Consider the following 24,534-nt stretch of genomic DNA (forward strand, 5'->3'; position numbering starts at 1 on the left):
AACGCCAGATTTTAGGCATCTGAACCACATGTGGCTACTACAGCGCGGACAGCGTACGTTTCCTGCGCCAGATGTGCAGTGTCATTCAACCCGGGGAAGGGGGTGAGGGGGTGGGCTGTTTATATCTTTGGAAAACAGACACTGTGTGTGTAAGCTTTATGCTTTTCTGCCTCCTAACCGCCCAGGAGAAGCCGCTTGTCGGAGTGAGCGCGCCGCTGTGGGGCCGCCGTCTCCGTGCGCTCTGACTGGAGGGGGCTGGCTCTCCTGATTGAATCCAGCTGTTGGGAAAGTGCTCGGAGGGGGCCCGTTAATTTGCATTGCTAAATAATCTGTAGCGCCGACAGAGCGGGGAAGAAGCAGAACAGTCCATTTTGAAAAAGCATTCTTCCAACACTTGGTCAATGTACTGGAGCTTCAGCTCGACCAGGCAGCGGTTAATGAAAACCTGGTGTCGGCTTTCGCGTAAAGGCGCATAGTTGGGGGTGGTGGTGAGAGTCCTGCTGAGTAGTGGCGAGGGGATTCAAATTTACGGGTTGTTTCAAATCTTTCCTTTGAGAGAACTCAGTTGGAGTCGTAAACCATGCATTTAGAGGGACGTGGCTTCAGGTTTTGCTCTCCTTCAAGGTCAGTAGTCTCCACTTTATTTTCTCCGCAGGCATCTTTTGCGTAACGGACTTTTTTTTTTCTTTTTTCTTTTCTTTTTTTTTTTTTTAAACTTACGTTGCATGTTTGAATGAATATGTGACAAATGCCTGTATCAAGTTCCTGTTTTCTTCTGCGAACTCCTTCCGAGAAGGGCCTAAAAACGTAAAATTTCCTCTTTGCAGGATGCTGACAGCTCTGGTATTTATTCTGCTTTGTGTCCAGCCTGGGCGCGGACAGGTAAGACACCTTCATCCATTTAGTCTAAGGCTGTGATCACTTAACTAAAAAGTTGCTCTGAAACTTACCAAAGCCAATAAAGATGCAAATGCGTCTTTGATGCAAGCTAATATATTTATGCATTATAACATATATTCTTCTCATACTAGTTTGACATCTCAGCAAATGAATGCGTTAAAAAACATGCTCAAACCGCATTTTGATCACTTCTCTTCAGACCTGCACAGAAGGTTTCGCATATGAACCCAGAACAAGACAGTGTATAGGTGAGTGGCATCACTTCTGTTTTTTTTTTTTTGCATCGAAAAGTTACATTTATAGAACAAAGAGACGTGTCTGGAATTCAAACACAGTGTGCGCAAGAAAATCAAATCCCAAAGCACCGGGATGGGTTGTAGCACAGATTCACACATGCTCCGGATGCAAGAATGTCCTTATCAGTGCACGGCTCTGTATTCCAGATGTGGATGAGTGCCGTACCATGCCAGATGCTTGCCGAGGAGACATGCGCTGTGTGAACCAGAACGGAGGTTACCTATGCATCCCAAGGAACTTGTACAACCAGCCTTACAGACCGGATCCCATAGTGCCTGAGCCGGTTTACCCGGACCCTTCAGCTGGATTTCCAAACTCTTTCCTCCCATCTCCCCCAAGATCTGTGGAGCCCAGCTACCCAAGAGTGATCAGCACTGCGCAATGTATCCTGGGATATACTCTTGCAGAGGATGGCACCTGTAACGGTTAGTAGGATTCTGCAGTTTGTTCTCACTGGTCTAAGATATTTACTACCACAAGTAGAATATAGTAATGTGTTTTTGAGCTACCCCTGATTTCTTTATATTTTGAGAAGCAAATGAGAAATAATTGCAATAATTTCTTAAAACAGAAATAAAGGCACAAATACAGTTTGTACAATTTGAATAAGCTTGAAAGTCAATATTTAAAATGAAAACCTTTATTCTTTACACAGTGTGAAGTCTCTTAGGCCAGATTTCTTGTTATTTCTGTAAGTACTCTTCAGGAATAGTTCTCCAGGCTTCTTGAAGGACATTCAAAGCTCTTCTTTGGATGTTGGCTGCCTTTTGTTCTGTTCTCAGTCCAGATGATCCCACACTGCTTCAGTAACTTTGAGGTCTGGACTCTAGGGAGGCCAATTTATGACTGATAGTATTGTGTGTTCGTCTGTCCAGATATGCCTTTCCTGCATTGGCAGTGTGTTTGGGATCATTGTCATGCTGAAAAATGAATTTATTGTCAACCAGAAGCTTTCCAGATGGTATTTCATGTTGGATTTAATTCTGATGGTGCTTTTCAGTTTTCATAATTCCATCAACTTTGATGAGATCTCCAACACCACTGGTTGAAACAAAGCCCCGAACCATGACAGAGCCTCCACCGTGTTTTACAGATGGCTCACAGGTTACTGTTGTACCTTTCTCCCCAACTCCCTCAAATTTTTCCCTCAAATTGTTGTCAGTTTTAGGGGGGGAATTGGATTCATCACTCCATAAGACCTGTTCCCATTGATTTTCAGTCCAGTTCCTATGTAATTTGACATGCCTCCATCTTTTCTCCCTGCTTCCCTTCTTTAAAGGAAAGACTGCACACCATGCTGAGGTGTGACAAGTTTTCAACTAATAGCTGCTAGTAGTTAATAGTGCAAAAGTGCTTCTTTATGTCTGTCAAACTGCCTTATCTTTGGAATTTCTAGAATTCAACTAAAGAAGTTTGAACAAATTATGTGTTTTTGTGAGACAGGCTGCTGTTAACAAAGTGCCTGCTCAGTTGTCTATGATCTGTAGACAAAACACTGGTTTATCCCTTGAGTTAGGTGCCTTTTTTATGTTTGAATAATTGTTTACATAATTACACAGGTCCATGTTGCCTAACAAACAAACACAAAAAACATTCCTCTGAAAATGTTCATGTGAAAAAGCAGACAATGACCTTCTGAAAGATGGAGAACTGTTGCTCAAGAACCCTTAAAAAAAGGCAAGAAAGTCTGGCCCGTTGGAAGCAAAATATAAGGGAGTGAGAGCCAGCTCAAGACTTTTGCAAAGTATTGTAACTCAACATTGTACTGCAGGTTTTTCAGTCTGATTTCATTCCCCAGTTGTTCTATACGGGGCTGGTCACCTGCTTGAAGCCAGGATTATACTTACAGTTTTTCTTATTATACAACCTTTTTTGTCCATTTGGAGGAAGCCAGTGCAGTCACTACTCTATTTAGAAATGATCTGGTAATTGCTAATGGGTTAAATCCTGATAATCATAGGGTATGTGGTTGTCTGCGCAAATCATCATGTAAAACCTCTGATGACAAAATTAGCATCCATTAGAAATTGATGTCACTTGGATGCTTGCATATTTGCGCATGCAGAAAGTATTAACTCTGGGCTCAGGAGAACTCCCGTAGCTTCGGTTCAGTCATACGAGACTGACTCATAAAAAATTCTGCTGAAAACTTCACAATTCTTCCGTTCAAGCCAATTTCAAAAATGAAGTAAACATTGTTCGAGCCAAGTCTTTTGTTCGTGTTCATCAGAAGTCCCCGAAAGTTCAAAGTTGCTTATTGTTTTCAGTCGTTTGCTTACATCAGTCTGACAAAGCGCTTGTTTGATTGTTCACGGTGGGTCAACATTTGCACCCATTCATCACAGTGAGGGAATGTAACCACAAGCAGGGTTTAGATCCCAGCCTTTCTATTAAAAACAAACGCACAAACAAACAAAGAAAAACACTGAAATTCAACAACTCTATTTGGGGACTGAAGACATAATTATTCATAAATTTCCATTAAAATGTGTGGTCATCTTGTAACCTCTCTTGTTAATTACCTTACCCTTTAAGAGGATTCTAACCCCCTAACTGACATAAGAATGTCATATTTGATTTTCTGGAGTATTTTTCTTAACACAATCGCAGCTTTTCCCTTTGCTGCCACTCTAATGCATCTTTAAAGTTACTTCAGGCAAGTTATGAAGTCAAATTTCAACCAGGATCCCTGTGGATTAGCTGATCAGAAATCACCTGGCAAATTTCATCATAGGGTGTGAAGTTACTGCACATCTGCAAGTTGCTTTGCAACCCATCTCTGCCAAAGCTCATTTTTATACTGTCTCACTGCTTGCAGGAGATATAAGGGTGGAAGGTGTCTATCCGCGGCTGCAGCTGTTTCTGGTCTTGAGGCTCTTAACTGGATTTCAGCAGTGGCTGAAAAATTTGAATGTTTTGCAGAATACAGTCTTGACATCTGCCACCTGCTGCTGTTTATCAGATATTAGAGTCAAGCTATGAACGAGGTAACATCAGTGGGAAAAGATAAAGAATAGGAATTCAGTGTGGTTAAAATCCAGAGAAATACATGAATCCATCGCATCACAGGGACAGATGTTTTTTAGTGTTTTGTGCCGCAGCCTGTCTGCTGTCACCCCACCGACCCAGAGGCCCATTTAACGTTTCAAAGCGAATAAATGTCATCTTTTTTAATTGAGCTGTTTCAATTTCACAACTTCAAGAGTTCCCAGCTGTTAGATAAACACTTCACAAACTTTCCTTGGCGGGTCTAGCAGGGACAAGCTGTTAAAAAATGGGTTCCTTAAGGTCCATTTGGGGTGTTTTCCTGTCATTTTGGATAAATTAGCCATGACTGTGCTGGGAGGAGGAAAATGTACATATGTGGTACAGTTTTCCCCCTCCAAAGAGAGCTCTAGAAGTTCGCTCATGGACAAATATGGACTTTTTTCCCCTCTTTGTAGGGGAGAAGGTCTGTGAGGGAATCAGCTCGCAACATTGTTTGGGTAAACTACACTATGTGAGTGCCAAAAATGAGGTCATATGCTGCCAAATTTGTGCCCAGGCCAGGGCAAGAGAACAGGCATGCCTCTGTGGAGGCAGCGACTCAGCACACCCCTGAAGGCTGGCACACTGTGTGTGCAGTGATGTAATTAGTTGCTGATTGATGCTGCTGTGGGGCAGAAAATACACAGACTGCGACTTCCCGTCTGAACCTGCAACAATTGTGGTTTTGTTTCTGAGTTAATGGTATGTCAGTGTTTCAAATGGAACCAGTCTGGGGGAACAATAGAAATGATAAGCTTCATCCTGAAGGTGTTGAATACGGTTGAGCTTTCACTCTATTTAACCACACTATCTCTAATAAATGGACCATAATAAAAGTGCTTACAGTTTACTTTCTAGACAAACACACAATAATTAGGATAGATGAGGATAGATCAAATTAACATTATAAAAATGACACCTGCTGAAAATCTGTACAAAACTGTCACTGCTTAAGCACACTTTTTATTCTCTACCAAGTAAAAAAAGAAAAGAAACCATTAACGTTCAGATGCTGTGCTTTTCATCCCACTAGAGACTGTAATATTCATTACAGCTCATAACTCAGTTTTAGGGATTTTCAGGTTTTTACTGGAGTCCAGGGATTTACATGCTCCGTTGTGCCTGGAGAAAAGTATCCAGCCTTATGCACTTTCGAAACCAGTGGGTCAACTCAAAAATGCACAACAGCTCATCTTTTAACAGAGCATTTTTCTGGTAGTGAAGCTATAAACTCTTATCCTTTATAATATTTTCATTGGAATCTTGATAAAGAAAAGCAAGCTGGTTTTGTGTCACTTACTGTTATTTTGAATCAGTTTGTGCAGCCATATGTGGTCAAGATCTTTCTGCACAGGAGTTTGGTTTTTTTTTTGCATCTACATCTGACCCTGTCATGTCTTCTCTGAAGCTGATCAGGGCTGTCAGCAACTCCAAAAACTTGTGGGCAGCTCATAAAACAGCCTATATAAGGAGGTGAACTGAAACGCTCCTGCGGCTTGTGTGTGTATATGTTGGAGATCTGCAGTAAGGTCTACACATGGGGTGCAGATGAGGGGCATTCAGGGAGATTTTCACTGGAAACTGTAAGCAGGTGCCGTGGCTGTGTAGCTTTTGGCCGGTGGCCTAATGCACTGGGTCTCCTCCACCCTCGTGAAGGGCCAGTGGTCCCAGCTGGCATAAAGGGCAACGGTCCCACAGACAGACGTTATCGCTTATCATAGCTGCCTGTTCAAACAAAAAACCAGGCTCCCACCCACTTCCCCCCACCGGTTTTCTAGAGATCGGTGACTTCATTGTCTGAGAACCATAAACAGAAGTTGGAATTTGCGATTTGTCGTATCCTCATAAGGGCATTATGATTTAGTCTGTGAGCTGCTCCAGGGGCGTTGATGGAATTCAGATTGTAATCTGAGAAATCTGCAAATCTGTGTAGAAACGATCATAAGCGCTGAAATGATAACTGTTTGGTTAAGAGTTTGGGGTTTTTTTAAGCACAGGGCGATGAAACTCTGAGTGTTGGATAAACTGATTTTCAAACAGAAGATTGCTGGTGCAATCTTCAAGCCAGCAGGAAAAAGTTCCCTAGCTGATGTGCTTTCGAGCAAGGCACATGAGCATCAAATCCTGCATTGGAGTTAGTCAATAAAAGGTGAGGTGAAGGCTAAACCTAAATGTTTGGAATCAAATCTACTGACGTCCGAGAAGTGCAAAAAGCATAACTCCCACATGGAAATCAGTATTATCAGTGTGCTTTTATCTCATCTGTTTACTTTGATGTCATTTTAAAAATATCCATGCCTCACTTTATGAAATACTTTAGATGATACGTGATACTCTTCTCCTAACTCTCAATAAACTTTGAAAGTGTCTCTCTGGGTGTTACTTTTGTGTAGATTTGAAGGGCTGGCTGCCAAATGTAACAGAAAAACATGTTTTTTGTGTTAATGTGCTGAACTTTTTTTTGTTTTATGTCGCTTCTGCCTCTTTGAGCGTCCTTTTTAATTTTGTTGAATTTTGTTAATTTTTTCTCCTCTTTTTTTTTTTCTTTTTTTTAATTGCAGACATTGATGAATGCGAGACAAACTCTCACCACTGTAACCCCACCCAGGTCTGTATCAACACAGCAGGTGGCTACACATGCTCCTGCACTGAAGGTTACTGGCTCCTTGGTGGACAGTGTCAGGGTGAGCCAGTTTTTCCCTGAAACTTCTTTAAACATTAGCATATATTAACAATACACTTTACCCAATGGGATTCACATTGCATCACTGCAAATACTCTACAAAGTGAACTCAGAGTCAGTTTATTATTGTTCAGCCATCGCTCAATTTTGCCATTACTTTGTGCAAATTATCAAATGAAGGGAAGCTAGGAAAACAAGCACTGAGCATTTTAATTCAATATTTTCTGGAATTACCAAGTGATGGAAAAGCTTTGATTTTCTTCTTCAAGCACTAATAAATGCAAATGTAGTCTTGGACATGCAAAACCAGCAATCTATTATATCTTAGTACTAACACTGTAAAAAGCATAGATCAGAGGTCATGTCAATTTTTATGATCACTGTCGGATAATGCAGAAAAGTCCCTGCATGTACTTGTCCTCATTTAGAAAAGAAGAACAGCGCCCTCCTCATGCTTTGTGGTGCAATGCAGCTCAGCAGAGTCTGTTCAAATCAAAACACTAATCGTATATTTACTTACAGTAAACTTGCCTACAGCACAATATGTATTATGGTCAGTGACTACCTTCTACTTAAATTTTCTTCTTTTTTTTTCTTTTTTGGTACCAGATATTGATGAATGTCGCTATGGTTACTGCCAGCAGCTGTGTGCCAACGTGCCCGGCTCATATTCTTGTTCCTGTAATCCTGGCTTCATCCTCAATCCAGACAGCCGGACCTGTCAAGGTAAACACATTCACAAGCACCGGGCCACGGCTTTACAACAGGAAAAGAAACACCTGTATATCGTGTACCAGTGTTGTCAGCTTCCAGCTTCTGTTGTTCCAGATGTGGATGAGTGTGCAGATGAACCTTGTAGTCATGGCTGCTTGAATACCTACGGGTCCTACATGTGCAACTGTGACGAAGGATTTGAGCTGGCATCTGATGGTACTACTTGCATCGGTGAGGAAGATTTTATTCTTTTGATATATCAATATTAATCTATCTTTGAAGCAGTGTGAATAATTGAGTCGGTAAAGAACCAGAAACTGAGATGCATTTTTGTAAAAAGGAGCAAAAAGTCGTATGACAGAGGTGAATTGAACAGAATAAAAATGTTTGCTTTGGCAGCAGGATCACAGAGAGCAGGTGTGCTGTATGAGACTAGTTCCAGTTTATCACAGGCTAGGTCGACACAGTTTAGAAAGAGCAAGCTGCATGACTGACACCGTGCAAAACATGCAGACTTCACTCAGACATATTGAGGCGGGCTTGGTTGAGCTTGAACACTGAACACTGTTGGTGCTGATGTCCTTTTCTGATAGGTGTTAATTCTGTTTCTTGCTTCGTGCAGACTTGGATGAGTGCAGTTTCTCTGAGTTTCTGTGTCAGTACAGATGTGTCAACATCCCCGGTTCTTACTCCTGCATCTGTCCACCTGGATATTATATATATGAGGACGGCAGGAGCTGTGAGGGTAAGAAGATGAGGAACTCTCACACAGATACATCATTTCCTAACTGAATGCATTAGTTTATGTGATAAAGTTATTATTGTTATCAGTTAAATACTTCTCTTGACTCAGGACACATGCATCTATTTTTCTTTAATATCAACATTGTTGAAGCTTCTTCTTCTTCTCTCGTGATGATTATGTTTAAACTGACTTTGATTGTTGTGTGTTTGATTCTTAAAGATGTCAATGAATGTGACACTGGTAACAACACCTGTACAACAGCACAAGTGTGTTTCAATTTCCAGGGAAGCTATACATGCCTGAATCCTTTACAGTGCAACCTTCCTTACATCGAAGTTAGTGACAAGTGAGTCTTACTTCTTCGCTTTCTCTAGACGCCTTTTAACACCAAATTCTAAACTGTTTCACTGCTTATTTGTTTAAAATATCCTCTAAAGCTTAAAGTGACCGTGTCTCCTCCTTGGCAGTCAGTGTATGTGTTCAGCTGAGAACCCTGCCTGCAGGGATAAGCCCTTCACCATTTTGTACCGACACATGGACATGTCGTCGGGGCGCAGTGTGCCTGCAGATATCTTCCAGATGCAGGCCACCACGCGCTATCCCGGCGCCTTCTACATCTTCCAGATAAAGTCGGGCAACGATGGGCGAGAGTTTTACATGAGGGTACGTTTTTCAGAGACCCATCAACAGAAGATATGGCAGATGGAAGACTTTAGTGCACTATATTAATGCAAAGTAACACAATAAATGAAAGTGGGCCCCCACTCCTACAGAAACTCAAACTCTATAGATGGGGAAATTCAAGGAAACTGCAGAACTAGGCAGGAAAGGAAATGACAGTAGTGTTTGGTTGTTAAAGAATGCAGTCCAGAAACTCCACAGCTGTGACTGTTTAGTTACCAAAGATGTTTCCAAAATCAGTCTTGGACTTGTCCTAGATGATGATAATTCACCAGCTTAATAGTGAGAAAAACATATTAGAATCACTGCAAAGAAGATACCATGCGACGCAAGAAAATCTCCTTTTTATTGTATTGCATTTATCTTAAAGGTTAAGTAATGCAATGCTTGACATTTATCTAAAAAGATGAATGAATACAAATTTATTCATAATGAAATACTGAAAACAACTGAAAGAATTATGTAAGTGCATTACAAAAACTTTTGTCTAAAAGATACATTTAATGTAATCCATCTTATTGATTCAGTAATATGATATAATGTAACAAAATAGGCGTTTGATCTGAGATTTAAGTAAGACCACCTGGAGCACCTTTCCTTGTAATGCTTTATTATTTCCATCTAGTATTGGCACTTATCTAAGTGAATAGTATCAGCACTTCCTCGTATCATTACACAGTGAGATGATCGGGATTTGTTCACCCACAGCACGGAGTGACATGTAACCGAAAATACAACAAATAATTACACAAAGTTTTTGATCTTCATTCTAATACAAACCATATTCTCTCCCAAAATTGGGACATTGCGTAAAATGTAAATTAAAACAGAATGCAATGATCTGAAAATCCAATAAGCCCATATTTTAGTCATAATAGAACATTGAAAACATGACATTTTAAATTTAGACCTTTTGCTATTTCGAAAAAAAAAAAAGAGTTCATTTTGACTGTGGTGGCAGTAACATGTCTCAAAAAGTTGGAATGGGGGTAACAAAAGGCTGTAAAAGGAAGTGGTGCTAAAAAGAAACAGCTCGAGGAACAATTCGCGACTAATGAGGTTAATTAGGAACAAGTCAGCTGATGTTCTTTTTATACCCAGAAGTAAATGGACAGAGGTTGACCAATCTGTAAAAAAGTACATGTGACTTACTGGCTGAAAACACTAGAGTATCGTGAAACCAAAAATACGAGGACTTCTGAGCAGTCCAACATCCTCCATGAGACAAGAATGGGACAACATTCCTCTCAAAAGTCCAACAGCTGGTCTTCTCGGTTCCCAGATGTTTACAGACTGTTGATAAAAGAAGGGGGGCTGCTACACAGTGGTAAACATAGCACTGTCCTTTTCTGAGATGTGTTGGTGTCATCAAATTTAAAATGAGCTCATAAGTGATACATTTTCTCAGTTTAAGCATTTGACATGGTTTCTATGTAGTTTTATGAGTAAAATGTGGGTTTATGAGATTCTCGAATCATTGCATTCTGTTTTTATTTACAGTTTGCACAGGACTGATTTGACGTTTTAAAATAAGGACTCGAGTTTGTGCTCAGAGACGGAAAGAAAAAGATGGTAGTTTTGATCCTGGGCTAAAGTTAGGGTTAGATCTTTTTTTTTGTAGCTGTGATTATGATCAAATTCTAGATACACTTCAAAGAAATATCAGGTGTTTAGATAAGATTGGCTACGGAATACCGTTTATTTTGAATAAATTATAAATATATATATGTGTGTACCACAGGTTTAATGAGTTGTAAGAACCTGACAATGCAGAGTGCACCCAGCAGATGGTGTAATGTATCTGAGAAGCTGAGTTTGATCAGAAACTGCTAAGTTGGCTTTCTAAACAAGTGTGCTCTTGTTTTATTTACTGGAAGTTGTATAACCAGGCACTGAGCCACGTGTTTCTTCCGCTGTGTGCAGTAGTGTTTCCTGTAATTCATTCCTCACATTCCCCTTTTGTCTCTGTCCTCTTTCTCTTAAAGCAAACCAGTAATGTGAGCGCCACGCTCGTCTTATCGCGGCCAATCAAGGGGCCGAAGAAGGTGGTGCTGGACCTGGAGATGGTCACGGTCAACAATGTCATCAACTTCAGAGGCAGCTCCATCATCCGTCTGACAATATTTGTATCAGAGCATCCGTTTTGAGGGTCCCAAATGAACTTCATTGCCACAAAAGAAAGTCAAGCATGAAGCAGCTGTTTTCACCTGCAGCTGATGTAATAGTTTGCTTGTTGCCCCCCTTCCCCCCTCATTATGTCACCTTCGGTAGAGACACAACAGGACTCCGCTGAGAACAGCTGACGGGAAGACTTTCCCGTGCTGGAATCTCCACCCTTGTTTAATAGACACTGAGCTTTTACGACTACGATATTGACTTTCAACACACAAACCCACGCACACACAGACATGCAGGGATATTTATGGTGTACAATTTCAGAGGACGACCTGACAACAGCAACATCACGGAGAATCGGTGTATATACACACGAGCTCGTCCATTTGTCTGTGAACCTTCATCCCTTCACATAAGCTGTGAGTTTTATGTTGTCATTTCCTCTCAAGTGGCATCTGATCTTAGCTGACAAGAGGAGAGCCAGTTATCCGAAGCAGAAGTGTAAATGTGCATTTTACAGAGGCAGTATTTAAAATGATGTAACAACAAGTCATTAATTGAATTATTGATCACAGTTTCTTTTTGACCAATAAACTTCTTCACCACACAAACAGCTGTCCCTGGCATGAGGCGGCTCCCAGACTAATGCATCACCTGGTTTTGTGGATACTCTGGGGAATTTGGGATGGGGATTTTTTTTGGCACTATAACAAAATGTGGGATTATATCAATGCATTTTAGGGGTCACTTTAGCAAAAACTCCTGAAACAACAGCTAATTTATGGATTATAATGTGGGACTGTGATACATTTTGAATTACTGCATTTACACATATATACAAAAGTGTCAGTTTGGGATAAGTATGGGTTGATAGCAGCACTTATTTGGGTATCAGAATTTGTGAAAAGGGCATATAATAAACCATTGGGTGCTATACCATGTGAGGGTTACTTAATATGGATGTTATAGCAACACTTGATTTGAATATGGGGAACCACATTTTTAACACCTCTTGTAAATTTTTTCAGGGTCTAAACTGTTAATAGATTTGAGGGGTGACTGAGAAAATTTGCGTGATTTGGGCACACATGACGGTTTTTAGGTATATAAAGAAAAAAATGTATATATTTACATATCAGCAAATGTTTTGCAATCAGCGAATTCAGTCTACATTAATTAATCGGTGGGTAATATGTCAAGTATAGGCGACTTAGAAGGAAAACAGTAGCTTGAGAAAGTTATGACGTGTTTTCTTTCAATTTCTTATTTGCGTCATTGTTATCTCAGCAAGGAGCCGTAAATCTGTCAGTAAGCGCCGATCCCGGGAGATGGCCAAGTTCCTGCTGGGATGATGCACACAATGCAAACATATCGACCGAGGATGAAAAGAAACAAATGACAGTGAGCACACAGCGATAAGTGAAAAACAAAAAGGTAATAATAGAAAGCGCTGTGATCACAGCTGTTCGGGGAAGGAAGCGCGCGCCACTGTCAGTCCGGGAATGACAGAGGAGAGAAGCGTGGGCGGGAGTAAGAGAGGGAGGGATCCAGACCTGTAACGAAAGTCAGCCTTAAACCTGAGCTCGGTGGCATTTCTCTCCCGCCTGCCGGTGAGTGTGAACCTCAGGCCTGGGTGGTCGAAGCGGATCCTCTTTAAATGAAAACAAGGCGTCGGTAAGTTTATTTTTTATAAACTTTTTTTGTATCTGTGTTTTGTTTGGTAAGTTAAAGTGATGTTTGATGATATGCTATTTTTAGCGTGCGCCATAGGGAAATTCCTCCATCCACTGGCAGCCCAACTGGTTTATTAAATAACTAGTTATTAAGTTTTAAGCGGTGAGTTAATCAATAATCCCGGTTAATCAAAGCCCCCTGAAGAAAGTCATGGCAGTGAATGTAGTTGTTTGTTTCTGGGGACTAGAATAGTTGTAGAAGTGGTGTGGAATGACTGAACTTTCTTATGTTTATGTGACTTATGATTTTTTTATGTGCTCCTAATTTGAGCATATAACAGATAACATATATTTTTTAATGTATCCGATTTATAAAGTGTGGTCACACCATAGCAACAGGTACTTATACCACATTTAAGCACTGTCAAAAAATGACATGTTACCAAATTAAATTTGGGGGTGATATGAGGGGACCTTGAGATCTCAGATCATATCAAAGAGTGGAATTCAACAGATATAAAATAGCCTACCACACTGTGGCAACTGCAGAGCAGGTAAACAAGTTCAGCACGTTTTGGGGACTTTCCTAAAATGTATTAGACTTGTGCAAGCGGACTATTTGTTTTAAAGGTGGTGACTGCGGCTCAGGAAGCAGAGCAGGTCATCCACTTATTGGAAGGTCACTGGTTTAATCCTGGGTACCTTGAGTCTGCATGCTTGCATGAATGTCAGAGTAACTCAGTGACTGAGGCTTACAGATCAAAGTGCTTTGAGTGTTCAGTTAGATTAGAAGTAGCAAACCCAGGTCATTTTGGCATGTTCCATGAATAATTTTTGGCTTTTCATTGTTATCCACCTTGTTACTGTTTACCATGCAATCTGCAACTTCCACTTACTATTTCAACATTTAAATATTTCCAGATTCAGCCATGGAGTGCATCAAAAACTGCTGCAAGAACTTCATGAAGAAGAACGAGCAGGAGCGGGAGACCCAAGGTAAGCTGCCGTCCTGCACAGATGTGTATCAGACAGGTTTCAACAGACCTACTTGTGTCTCACTGAATAATATCTTCTGTTTTAAAGTGATTGCACTGAAGATGCCCCCTAACACAGCAGCAGTCCCAGGACCAAATGTATCTGAAGATTACTTACTTTCCAAGATGCCCCCAGACGGCAGAGAGGTTCCGTTTGTTGTGCCGACCTATGTCCAACCAAGCTACCCTAATTTACAGGCTGAGCCACAGAGTACGTACTTGTATCAGTTAGTACATTTTAAGTCTTAAGGTGTGTATATGATTTAAAGAATCAAACAGTGGTGATCCAAATTAGTTATAGCGTGTGAGAGGATAGTGATGACTTATAGGATGGGCTGGTAAATAATGATACTTCCAGTAATGAGACTGAACTGTTGGTTTCGGTTCTGCTTCATATCAATATTTAAATATGTGCAGTCTGCCTTAAGAGTTATCCTAAAAGCAAAACATATAAATTAACAGACAAATTATAAAATAAAAACTGCTGTTTGTACCTGTTTTATTTGACTGGCTGTACTAGAATGTGAGTTAACAAAAATGACTTTTGCTGGTGATTGTTTGCCAAATCTGGCTCATTTGGGCTGAATTCCTTCTAAATGAAGCCGAATTTCTGCTCAACTCAGCCCACGTCTACACTCAGATCCCAGGGAATATCACAACAAAACGTATGACTACGCTGACTTGGAAGTTTACACCTGGGGTATGATCAACTAGTGCAGGATCCTACTGCCAAAAGTGGAAACATTTACTTTTAATTTTAATTCACTCTTAAATTCAACAAGAAGCCCCACAAGACAGATAAGTGAAAGTTACATAACATGCCTCAACTCAGGGTTAGTTTGACGCAAAGGCTACGGCAAACAAACAGAATCTAAGCTGCAGTAAATCTATCTCAGGGGTTATTAAGATATTATCGGCTCTCTTCAATGCACTGAAGTGAAGGCACTTTGTTTCTTGATGAATAGCTATTCATACTTGTTAGAGATGCAGAGAACAATAATGTGCTTGAAGCATGATAACAACCAGCTGCGCTGTTTGCTTGCAGGTTCAGCCCGGTGCACATATGCAGCAAGGAAGGCAGAGCTGGTCAGCACCACTCCCTTCATCTACTACCCTGAGTCCTTCTTCCATCAGGGTCACATGGCAGAGCACATCTCCCCCGGCTCGAGCCGCCGAGACACAATGAAGAAGAGAAGCTTTGGTCCACAAAGCCCAGGTACCAAATACCAGAAAAAGTGGTATTTTGTTGTTTAATATGAAACACAACAGACTGAATACCTGTCCGAGGTGTACCCCATACCCACCTCTCGCCTAATGGCAGCTGGGACAGGCTCCAATTCCAACATGATCCTAAATTGGATAAATGGAAGAAAACGGATGGATGAAAGGAATATGAAACAAGAATTTGGGCATGATTTAACTAAAATTGTGGTAAACATATTAAATAATGACAAAATTGGACATAGACACATGTTTCATCTTAGTACTGAGCAGTTTATTCAGTAGTTTACTGAGCTCTACTTGAACTCATCAACAGATTGCTGCAGAGTGAAGCATGAAAACCAGAATTATCTCAGGATTGAAACAGCTTCAAAACATCTTTTTATCTTTTTTCCCAGGTTGGAATATGAAGTTAGGTGGCCAGGAGCGACTGAGCAGCTCCATGTTTGATTTGTCCAACCCCCAGGGTCACATGCAGGTGAGACCGTCCTCTATCTAATCTGTATTCACACAGAATTCTCACCTTGTCTCAACCTAGACTAAATATAGTTTTTATAGTTTCCACTGTCCTCAGCAGCAAAGAGTGCAATGTGTACTGTGTAATGCAGCTACCTCTATATTTACCATACAGACATGAGATTGGTATGACTCCTGTCCCATAACACTTGGTAGAAAAAAGAAGTGAGAATAAGTGTTCTGAGATTAGTTAAGCCAAGTAGTAGTTATCAACTGATCTGACAATGAAATAAAGATGAAATCTTCTTTAGATGATGTTTACAGTCGCGTTTAGTTATGTAACTGTGTAATTTATTTAGGTAGTAGACCTCATTTAAAGCATTCAGTTACCTTCAGTCTCAACTAATAATCTATGGCTAAGATAAGCCTATAATTTTGTTTTAAAATTACGACGATGAATTTGAAAGTTGTGATTCATTTTTGGGCTTATTCTTCCACTTTAGTAGCTATGATAAAATCTACTTCCACATGTGATTCAGCTCCAGCTGTTTTGATTGAACATACCTGTTGATTGCCTATGATAAAGTGGCCATTTATCAGTAATGCCAATTTAAAAAAAGACCAGGTTGGGTTGGATTTCTTTGTTCAATAAAGGATGTGGTGTGACACACCTGTCATCAGCTCCTTGTTACTTTACATAAATAGTTGACTGTCTCTTACAATCAATCTAGTCACTCCCTAAACCTAAATAAACATTACAAAACCTCATTCAGAGCCCACGGTGTGAAAAATGTCAGAGCAGTTTCTTCCTGGGAACTAACACAGATACATTTCTGTGCATTTCTTTTGGCTTGATGGCTCACTACGGCATCCATTGCATGCACAACTGCAGTTAAATTAGCATAGCTGTTTAGTTTGACACCATCATGAGCAAACAAAAGTTTTATAGGCAGAAAATCCAGAGGATACTGCAGGGCAATCACAGGGGAGCTACACACCACATCATACTATGTTTTTTCTCCATTTTACTCTAAATGGCACCACAATTTATAAAATGAACAACATTCTTTGTAAAAGAAAACTTAAACTGATGAGCCAAAATATGAACTTTTTAGAAGGTTTGAGCCCCTTTATGTGTGGTTTAAAACAAACACAGGATTTTATAAAAAGAACATCAAACAAGTCAAACATGGTGGCGGTAGTGTAATGCTTTGCTGCTTCAGGACCTGCTAAAGTTCATGTGGGTTATGTAATAGCACAATGATCTGAAAGTAAGTGCAGCAAGTCCACCTACGAATGTTAAAAAACACACACAAAAAAAGCAAAAAAAAAAAAAGGACTGACCTTGTCAAAATCTCAACTAAAATCAGATTGAGATGCTTTAGCCTGACCTTAAATGGGTCGTTCACACTCAAAAACTCCTCCACTTTGGCCTCTTTAAAGCAATTCAGGAAAGCAGAACGAGCCAAAATTCCTACACAATGATGCGAATGACTCATTTTGAATTATGACAAACACTTGGTTGCAGTTCTTGGTGCAAGGGTGGAACAACCAGTTATTGTTTTAGAAGCAATTACATTTCCACACAGGGCCAGGTAGGTTTGGATAGCTTTTTACCCCTAATAACTGAAATTGTATTCTTAAAATTTCTTTAATGATAAGTGTGACACATTTGCTAAGAAAAAAAGGGGGTGTGGGATCAAGAAGGGGGAAACTGCAGAAAGTCTGGTCTCACACGTGTCGTCTGTTCTGTTTTCCTTGCAGCGGTTTGAGTCCCTCAGCAGTGCATCCTCCAAGATGAGCTCCATGACAAGCAGCCTGGGTAAACATCATACAAACAAACAAACCTTTTTGTTCTAGCAGTTTCCCAATGTAAAAAGAAAAAGTGACTTTCAACCTTAGTTCCTGATATATAATGTTTCTGGCTTTTTCATACAGCCAAGCAAATCATTTTTGGGACAAAGGCACAGTTTTTGAAATTAAACAATCAAGATGTGACTGAAGTGGAGACTTTTAAGGGGTTTAATCAAAATGTAGCATTTACTGTTTAGGAATTTTCAGAGGTTCAAAAGTAGCTGGAAAAACAATTATAATCCCAAATATAAGGATTGTTTTTAATATCACAATTAAAATAATTGCTTGAAATTTAGAACTCATGGACATCACCAATTTCTGTGTTTCCTCCCTTGAGATGCTCCTCTCACCCTTTAGTGCAGCAATCTTGAGTTACTGTGTGTTTGTAAATCTTTCTGCCTTGAGTTTTGAGTTTAACAATTGAAAAGCATCATCTTTAAAATCTTTAAAACATCATATTATACAGTACATAAACTCGTATTTAAATGCTAACGCCACATCCTGCTGTCTGTTTCCAAATGTTGCAGAGTCTGTCACCTTGTCTGGGGATGAGCGCGAGTTGGGGAAGGTGTGTGTCCGGCTGAACTATCAGGAGGCTCTGGAGCAGGTGTGGATCACCCTGGTTCAGGTAAGGTTACATGCAGTATGGAGGAGGGGGATTCAGGGACAAAAAGCCCTATTGTGGTCACTGGTAGCATTTCTCAATGGACCCTCTGTGCGTCCAGAATACAGCTCTCCTTTAGCTCCTCTCAATGCTCTATTAACTCCGGCTCAGACACTCAGAAGGAAAAGTTCCTCTAAGGGAACTGAACTGTCCTGACTGACGTTACAATAGTTCCAACATCGTCTAAGGAAGTGTATGTTTATTCAGAAATCAAAACCCTACACTAAATAAACTTCTACTGCAGATATGTACTCTAACTCCATAAGGTGTACTCTTCTGCCAGCTTTGATTTGGGATTTGTTGTTGGTTTGGGTTTGTTTTTTATCCTAAGGTCACATTAGTGGCACTTGATCTTGCCACTAATGTCTGGCCTGATGACTTTCTTAGAACAAAACCTGAACTGTTTTTTTTTTTTTTTTCATCTTTTGTTCCAAGTAGAGCGCCGTGGATAAAACCTTTGTTGTTCTACACACAGACTGAACCACATCTTCTTTTTTTAACAGTGCTCAGACCTCAACCTTCATCCGGATGGAGGGGAGCAGCAAATGATTGGTTTCAAATCAATCATTACCACCCCCAAACCCATACAGTTCAAGAGCTCAGTTAGAGAGTACTGTCAGGTATTGATGCTGTTTATATTTATTAAGTTTTTATAGGCCCTTAAACCGCTATTGCAGAACTGCCTAATCTCTACTTTAACCTTTCTTTGCTTTCAGGATGTGTCCTTCATGGAGACCTTTGTGTTTGCGCTGCATCTCCAGCTGTTGCGCTGCAGTGCCCTGGTGCTGCGACTGCAGACACACAACCCCAAAAAACGTACGGTGGCAGAGTGTGTCCTTTCCCTGCGACACCTCGGTTCTCAGGAGACGGAGCACTGGCTTGAACTCAACCCTCCGTCTAAATCTTCGGTAGGAGTTCACTACATTGTTCATTAGGTGGGCCTGTAGCGCTGAAGCTTGGTTTACAGAGTCTGTTTGCTGTTTCCATGATGCTTTCCATCACTGATGTGTTAAATAGTAATACAGGACAATGAAAGACGTATACAGAGAGAGAAAGTTGTTATTCTGTATCTATCTCTGCCAATCTTGTTGCTGTTTTAGGGCAATGTTGCATCAGTACTTTGCATGAATTCTGCAGCTGTTTTTACTTTTATGTTAGCTCTAAGTTTTAGATAAGATTGTAACTTATTTGAAAGCAAAGAATAAGAAAAGTGTTAACTACCATGTATGTGATTTGTACCTGGCCACAACTTTCCAACTCCTTTGGCCAAGAGCAAAAACTCTGTGTGGGAATTCCCTGGATTTTTACTACCTATTCTTCACCATTTCCTGTGTTGGCTGCTTTCCTTTGTCACTTCTTTTTAAAAGTATAGAAAATAAGGAAATAGTGCTATAGGTGCCTCATAAAACTGTCCCCATGATGCATGGTAGTCCACTGACACACACTATCCTCTTGGCCTGAACAGAAAAATATTAATGCTGTGGCTGAATTTGTTGCATAATCACAGGAAAAACAGAAATGGAATTCATTTTTCAGGGAATAAGGAAACAGGCTTTAACAATAAGAGAGTAAAAAGCAGAAAGCATGTCCTGGAAATGTGAGACATGGAAAGTAGGTCAGACCTTAAACCACTTTACCAGTGCAGAGTGGTTTTGTTGATAAATGGATTTATGTCTGGCCAGTGATGGTAAAATACAAACTGTCTGTATAGTTGGAAAATCAGAGGGTGACTCATCATTAGATTTCAGAGGGACAAATTGATTCACTCGGTTATTTTACCCATCTGCTGGACACAAAAGAGCAAAATTGTCCAAATCACTGTCATTCAGAGGGGGGGCTCTTAAGGCTGAAGACAGCTGAACCCAATGAAGAAAAAAAGTAGACTTATTAAGTGGGAAAACTGGTTTGCAGCATGTTTAGGAGTTCTGAGAGCCCATAGTTAGGCCCATAAGTTTTTGGACACTGAAATGTGCTTTGTAGTTTTGCCTCTGTACACCACTGCAGTGGATTTGATCTTAAACAATCAATATGTGATTGAACTGCAGATTTTTAGCTTCAGTTCAAGGGGTTTGGTAAAAGAATTGCATCATCTGTTTAGGAATTACAGCAATTTTTATATAGTCCCCTTCTGCCTACTGATCAAAAATGGACTATTAAGGAGTTTCTTGGTGAGGTAAGGTCTGTCCCTTTATTTTTCTGCAAACCAAAACCTGTCAGAGAGATAACAAGGATTTTAAGAGTGGGCAAGTCACCCATCCATCCATCCATCCATCCATCCATCCATCCATCTTCATCCGCTTTATCTGGGGCCGGGTCGCGGGGGCAGCAGCCTAAGCAGAGAAGCCCAGACCTCCCTCTCCCCAGCCACCTCCTCTAGCTTATCCGGGGGAACACCAAGGCGTTCCCAGGCCTGCCGAGAGATATAATCTCTCCAGCGTGTCCTGGGTCTGCCCCGGGGCCTCCTCCCGGTGGAGTGGGCAAGTCAACAAGAAGAAATAAACTGGCCAGCAAAATAACACCAAAGGGCCTGAAAGCCTGGTTGACCTCATATCTTTATTTAAGAAAAACACATCTTCACAACATCTAACAACGCTAAGAACACACTCAAAGAAGTAGGTTTTATCATTGTTGGGTGTTCATAGCAGGCTGCAAACTACTGGATACACTCAAGAACAGGAAGGTCAGAAAACACCTAATAGAGCCAGCAAAGATCTGGGGAAAAGTCTTAGGACAGAAGAAATTTCTTACCAAGATTAACTTTTCTTTAGCATTTCATGATCCAAAGCTCCCCTACCGCCCAGAATATCTGCCAAACATGGTGGAGGCAACATGGCATGGTGATGTATGGATGTATGAAACAGGGCTACTAGAGTTTATTGATGACGTGACTGCTTATAGAGGCAGAATGGTTACGGTTAGGATGAACTGTGAAGTGTACATGGCTGTGCTCTTTGATACAACCAAATTTTGCAAAACTCATTGCACAGCACTTCATAGTACAAACAGATAATGACCTGACACATCCTGTAAAAGCACCCCAAGAAATGGGATGTTCTTCAATGGCCTAAGCAGTCCACTGACATCAGCCCAACATAGCAGTGTTTCTGTTACTGAAGACAAAACTGAAGGCAGAAAGATCCACAAATAATCAGCAGCTAAAGATGGCTCCAGTAAAAGCTTGGTGGAGCATCTTTAAGAGGAAATGCAGCCTCTGGTTAGGTCTGTGGTTTCTGCAAAGACTTCTCAACCAAGTATTTAAAACATCTCTTGTATTTCAGATTATTCAGCTTGTCCAGTTACTCTCGAGCCTGTGAAAAGTAAAATAAAAAGGCTGTAATTACAGACTAGTTACTGAAATAGTTTTGTTGAACCCCTAAAGTCAAAGCCCAAAATCTGCACTTCATCTTGACTATTGTACAGAAAACAAATGACCAAAAATACTTCACTGTCCCAAAATATCTCATTGTCAAAACTGTATTAATGTCTAAAAGTTGTTAAGAGTGTTGGTGATAATGTAAACATGCTGACATGTTCCCACCTCATCATCTATAGACTATGAGTTTCATCTTATTAGAAGACTACCCTTCAGTCAACTTCGGTAGCACCAAACACAAAGTACAGCTGCTGCTGATGTGATGTCACTTCAGGATATTTGTAGGAGATGAAGCAAAATTGCACTTCATGTAGAAGAAATCAGGTCATTAGGGTTCATACTCCAGTACTACTCCAGACCATGAAGTAAGTTTTGTTCCAGGCTGGCATTGAGGCTGGACTTGCTCTGCAAAGATGCCTGTGAAGCATGATGAGATTCAGTGCGCTGGTGTGGCACTCAGTGTTGACAATATGGTGGAGACGGCAGTGAAGGGGAAAAACCACAACACTGAGTAATGAAAGAAAAGTAACCGTGTCAATCTCTTCTTTGTTTTTAGCTGTTCAACAGGAACCTGTATGGTGTCACTGCATCAGTTTTACAGCTGTTCTTTCAAACCAAATGCCTTATGAGCAACAGTGTTTAACTTGTTTTATTTATTTTGGATTATTAAATGACTCTACATAGCCTCCTTTGACAAACAGCCTTTATATTGTTTTAATTCTTTGAAATATGTCCTGTAACAAGAAAAAGCAGTAAAAGCACCTTGTAGTCTAAAACCTTGTTGATAAGACCAAAAGCATACTCTATACTGTAACTGTAGCCACTTTACCATTATTAAAGCTCAATCTGTTGAAGCTTTCATGTTATGAGTGCAACTAAAACATGCCCTGACAACCTGCACTGACTACTTTAAAGGCAGAACAGTGGTTAAAGCTCCAAATGCGCAAGACTGGAGCTACTTTGGGTCTAATTTACTAGAAAGCAGCTAATGGATTTTTACTTACCGTAATTATAACTTATAAGGTGCAGAAATGTGATGCTCTTATTTGAGGACAGTGGCTCGCAAGAGGTTTATTATTTCTTTCTAAATGTTAGTAAATGTAAAAGCTCATTGACACCATTCTCTTACAGGTGTGCCACTCTGAGCTGCATCTTACTACGTGCTTTCAGCCGGTGAATGGACGCATCCAGGTCCAGGTCCTTGCTGCTCAAAACCTCCCAGTGTCCTCCTCACCGCTCACTCAAGGTACCTGTAAAATACACATCTGTATTTTTCAATATTTAACCCCTAAAATAAGTAGCTTTGTAGCTTTAATGGTAACTTGTCTTCTCTTGCACCTGTCCTCTGAAGCTTTTTTTGTCAAAGTGGAGATGACCCAGTTAGAGGAGGTGACCAAGAAGAAGACCCGAGTGCTCAAGGCCTCTGGAGGTCAGTGTCAGTGGGCTGAGACGTTTCACTTCCATCTGGCCACCTTAGACCACGCCTACTCACTCTCAGTGAAACTCTACAGTCGCAGCTCAGTCAGGAGGAAACAATATCTCGGACAGGTGAGTTTGTCAAGCACCAAAGATTTTACTTTTAGTTATGAGTCCCTTGGTGTATTTTATTAGCCTATTCTTTCATTACTTCTAATATAATGAATACAATTTCATCTATTTTAGCCTGAAAATCAAAATGTTTTTAAGTTATTTGCAACAAACTGAGGAGTTGCCTCCTCTGCGTCTGTGGCAGATTCAGCTGGGACTCAATAGCCCTATTCCAGAGGCTGTGGAGCAGTGGAAGGACACAATGGCTCATCCAGAGAAAGTGGTGGCAGCGTGGCACAGGCTGAGTTCTTCCTAAACCTCTTCTCTCAGCTACTGACATAGTGCTCTCGTGCTGCACATCTCGCTGTGCCTGCTTACTTTTCCAGTTGGCCAGCCACAGTCCTGTACGTTGACATAGTCAACTCTGATTGACCAGACTGTAAACTGCTGAACGTGCTCTCTGGGAAATTTCCACAGAGGCAGTGCACGTATTCAGTGATCAGTTATAAATAAGGGTTTCGAACAAAATGTAGATGGTCGAAAGGTTATTTTTTGTGTGTGTGTTTACTGTAGACTAAATGAAGGATATTTCTTAAAAACAGTAGAGCATTTCCTAAATTAACAATTCAATTGCTTAGCATTTAGCTGTACTGTACATAAGCTGTTTTCTGCAAGTTGCATGACGTGGAAGTATCATGCTTTATGAGTCTGCTTCATTTTGCAAAGAAAGTTTACAAGCAGGAGAAAGGTGATAGGAAAACCATATTTACTTTAGTGGTTTCAGACTGTAAAGAAGATTCATCTAATAGTGTAAGGTTGGTGGTATTCTGTATTTTTAAAACCATAGAAAGTCTGCTATTCAGTCACTTATTAACTAAAGATCTTTTAAAATTCTTTTAAAAAAGCCAGAAATATTTAGTGTCATTTATATTTTTTAAAGCAAGCTGGCTAGCATGACGACAGCAGAATGAAATTTCATAGTTTTAGGCATAAAATGAAATATAAAATAATTATAAAACCTACAAAAATAGTATTTTTCTTCTGGTCCTGTGCAAAACTTTTGAGCCACTCATCATGTCTTTATATTTTGCTTCCATGGACTTACTTGTAATTTTAATAGGCTTTCAGACAGCCTTTCAAAGCTTTTCTTTGGACACTGGCTGCTTTTTATTCATTTTTAGTCAAGTTCTTGTACCTGACCAGTTTCAGAGGAGCTTTTATTTTATTTTATTAGGCTCTAACAATGACATATGAATAAATCAGGCACCTAACTTGAGGAATGAACAAGTGTTTTGTAGAAAAAACAATTTTAAGTTGTATCTCTCGGCACTTTACTAAATATTTTTGGAGAAACAAAATGTACTTCCTTTAAAATTCCCTAAATGTGAGCTAGAAGGTTTTCCCTTACCATAATTGAACTTCACAGGGTGTCATGTTACTGGAGAAAACAGCGGCTTCTGTGTCAAACATTAGCTCTGTGCTTCTGATTTTTTTTATATATTGAATGTAAATAAAAAGTGTTGAATGTAAAAGTTTAGTGTAATAAAAAGTTCATATTGTTTGAAAATGT

General features: G+C 40.2%; 2 protein-coding genes across 2 annotated transcripts; both read left to right on the forward strand.

Moving 5' to 3' along the window:
• Window positions 1–176: 176 nt before the first annotated feature.
• Window positions 177–11,828, forward strand: fbln5 (fibulin 5). The gene is made up of 11 exons (XM_085442004.1): window positions 177–624; window positions 828–882; window positions 1,100–1,148; window positions 1,344–1,622; window positions 6,786–6,908; window positions 7,517–7,633; window positions 7,736–7,852; window positions 8,244–8,366; window positions 8,586–8,712; window positions 8,834–9,029; window positions 11,033–11,828. The coding sequence occupies exons 1-11, from the start codon at window positions 581–583 to the stop codon at window positions 11,192–11,194; spliced, it is 1,392 nt and encodes a 463-aa protein (XP_085298130.1). The 5' UTR covers window positions 177–580; the 3' UTR covers window positions 11,195–11,828.
• A 765-nt stretch (window positions 11,829–12,593) lies between these two features.
• Window positions 12,594–24,531, forward strand: tc2n (tandem C2 domains, nuclear). Its single transcript, XM_085442087.1, has 12 exons — window positions 12,594–12,836; window positions 13,757–13,831; window positions 13,919–14,080; window positions 14,915–15,085; window positions 15,489–15,568; window positions 17,311–17,368; window positions 17,928–18,028; window positions 18,568–18,684; window positions 18,781–18,972; window positions 22,569–22,683; window positions 22,789–22,985; window positions 23,170–24,531. Exons 2-12 carry the CDS (start codon window positions 13,765–13,767, stop codon window positions 23,278–23,280), a joined length of 1,371 nt encoding a protein of 456 aa, XP_085298213.1. The 5' UTR covers window positions 12,594–12,836; window positions 13,757–13,764; the 3' UTR covers window positions 23,281–24,531.
• The last annotated feature ends 3 nt before the right edge of the window (window positions 24,532–24,534 follow it).

The sequence above is a fragment of the Copadichromis virginalis genome, linkage group LG19, assembly GCF_057382275.1.
Source record: "Copadichromis virginalis isolate Kocher_CV1m ecotype Utaka linkage group LG19, C_Virginalis_male_GT1.1, whole genome shotgun sequence".
NCBI lineage: Eukaryota > Metazoa > Chordata > Actinopteri > Cichliformes > Cichlidae > Copadichromis > Copadichromis virginalis.

What these genes read in the sequence shown, in the direction of transcription:
- fbln5 (XM_085442004.1), top strand. Translation starts at nt 581, where the DNA reads ATGCATTTAGAGGGACGTGGCTTCAGGTTTTGCTCTCCTTCAAG. An exon ending in CCTTGGTGGACAGTGTCAGG is followed by an intron (nt 6,909 to 7,516) that starts GTGAGCCAGTTT and finishes TTTTGGTACCAG; the next exon opens with ATATTGATGAATGTCGCTAT. An exon ending in GGACGGCAGGAGCTGTGAGG is followed by an intron (nt 8,367 to 8,585) that starts GTAAGAAGATGA and finishes TGATTCTTAAAG; the next exon opens with ATGTCAATGAATGTGACACT.
- tc2n (XM_085442087.1), top strand. Translation starts at nt 13,765, where the DNA reads ATGGAGTGCATCAAAAACTGCTGCAAGAACTTCATGAAGAAGAACGAG. An exon ending in GCAGGAGCGGGAGACCCAAG is followed by an intron (nt 13,832 to 13,918) that starts GTAAGCTGCCGT and finishes TCTGTTTTAAAG; the next exon opens with TGATTGCACTGAAGATGCCC. An exon ending in ACCCTCCGTCTAAATCTTCG is followed by an intron (nt 18,973 to 22,568) that starts GTAGGAGTTCAC and finishes ATTCTCTTACAG; the next exon opens with GTGTGCCACTCTGAGCTGCA.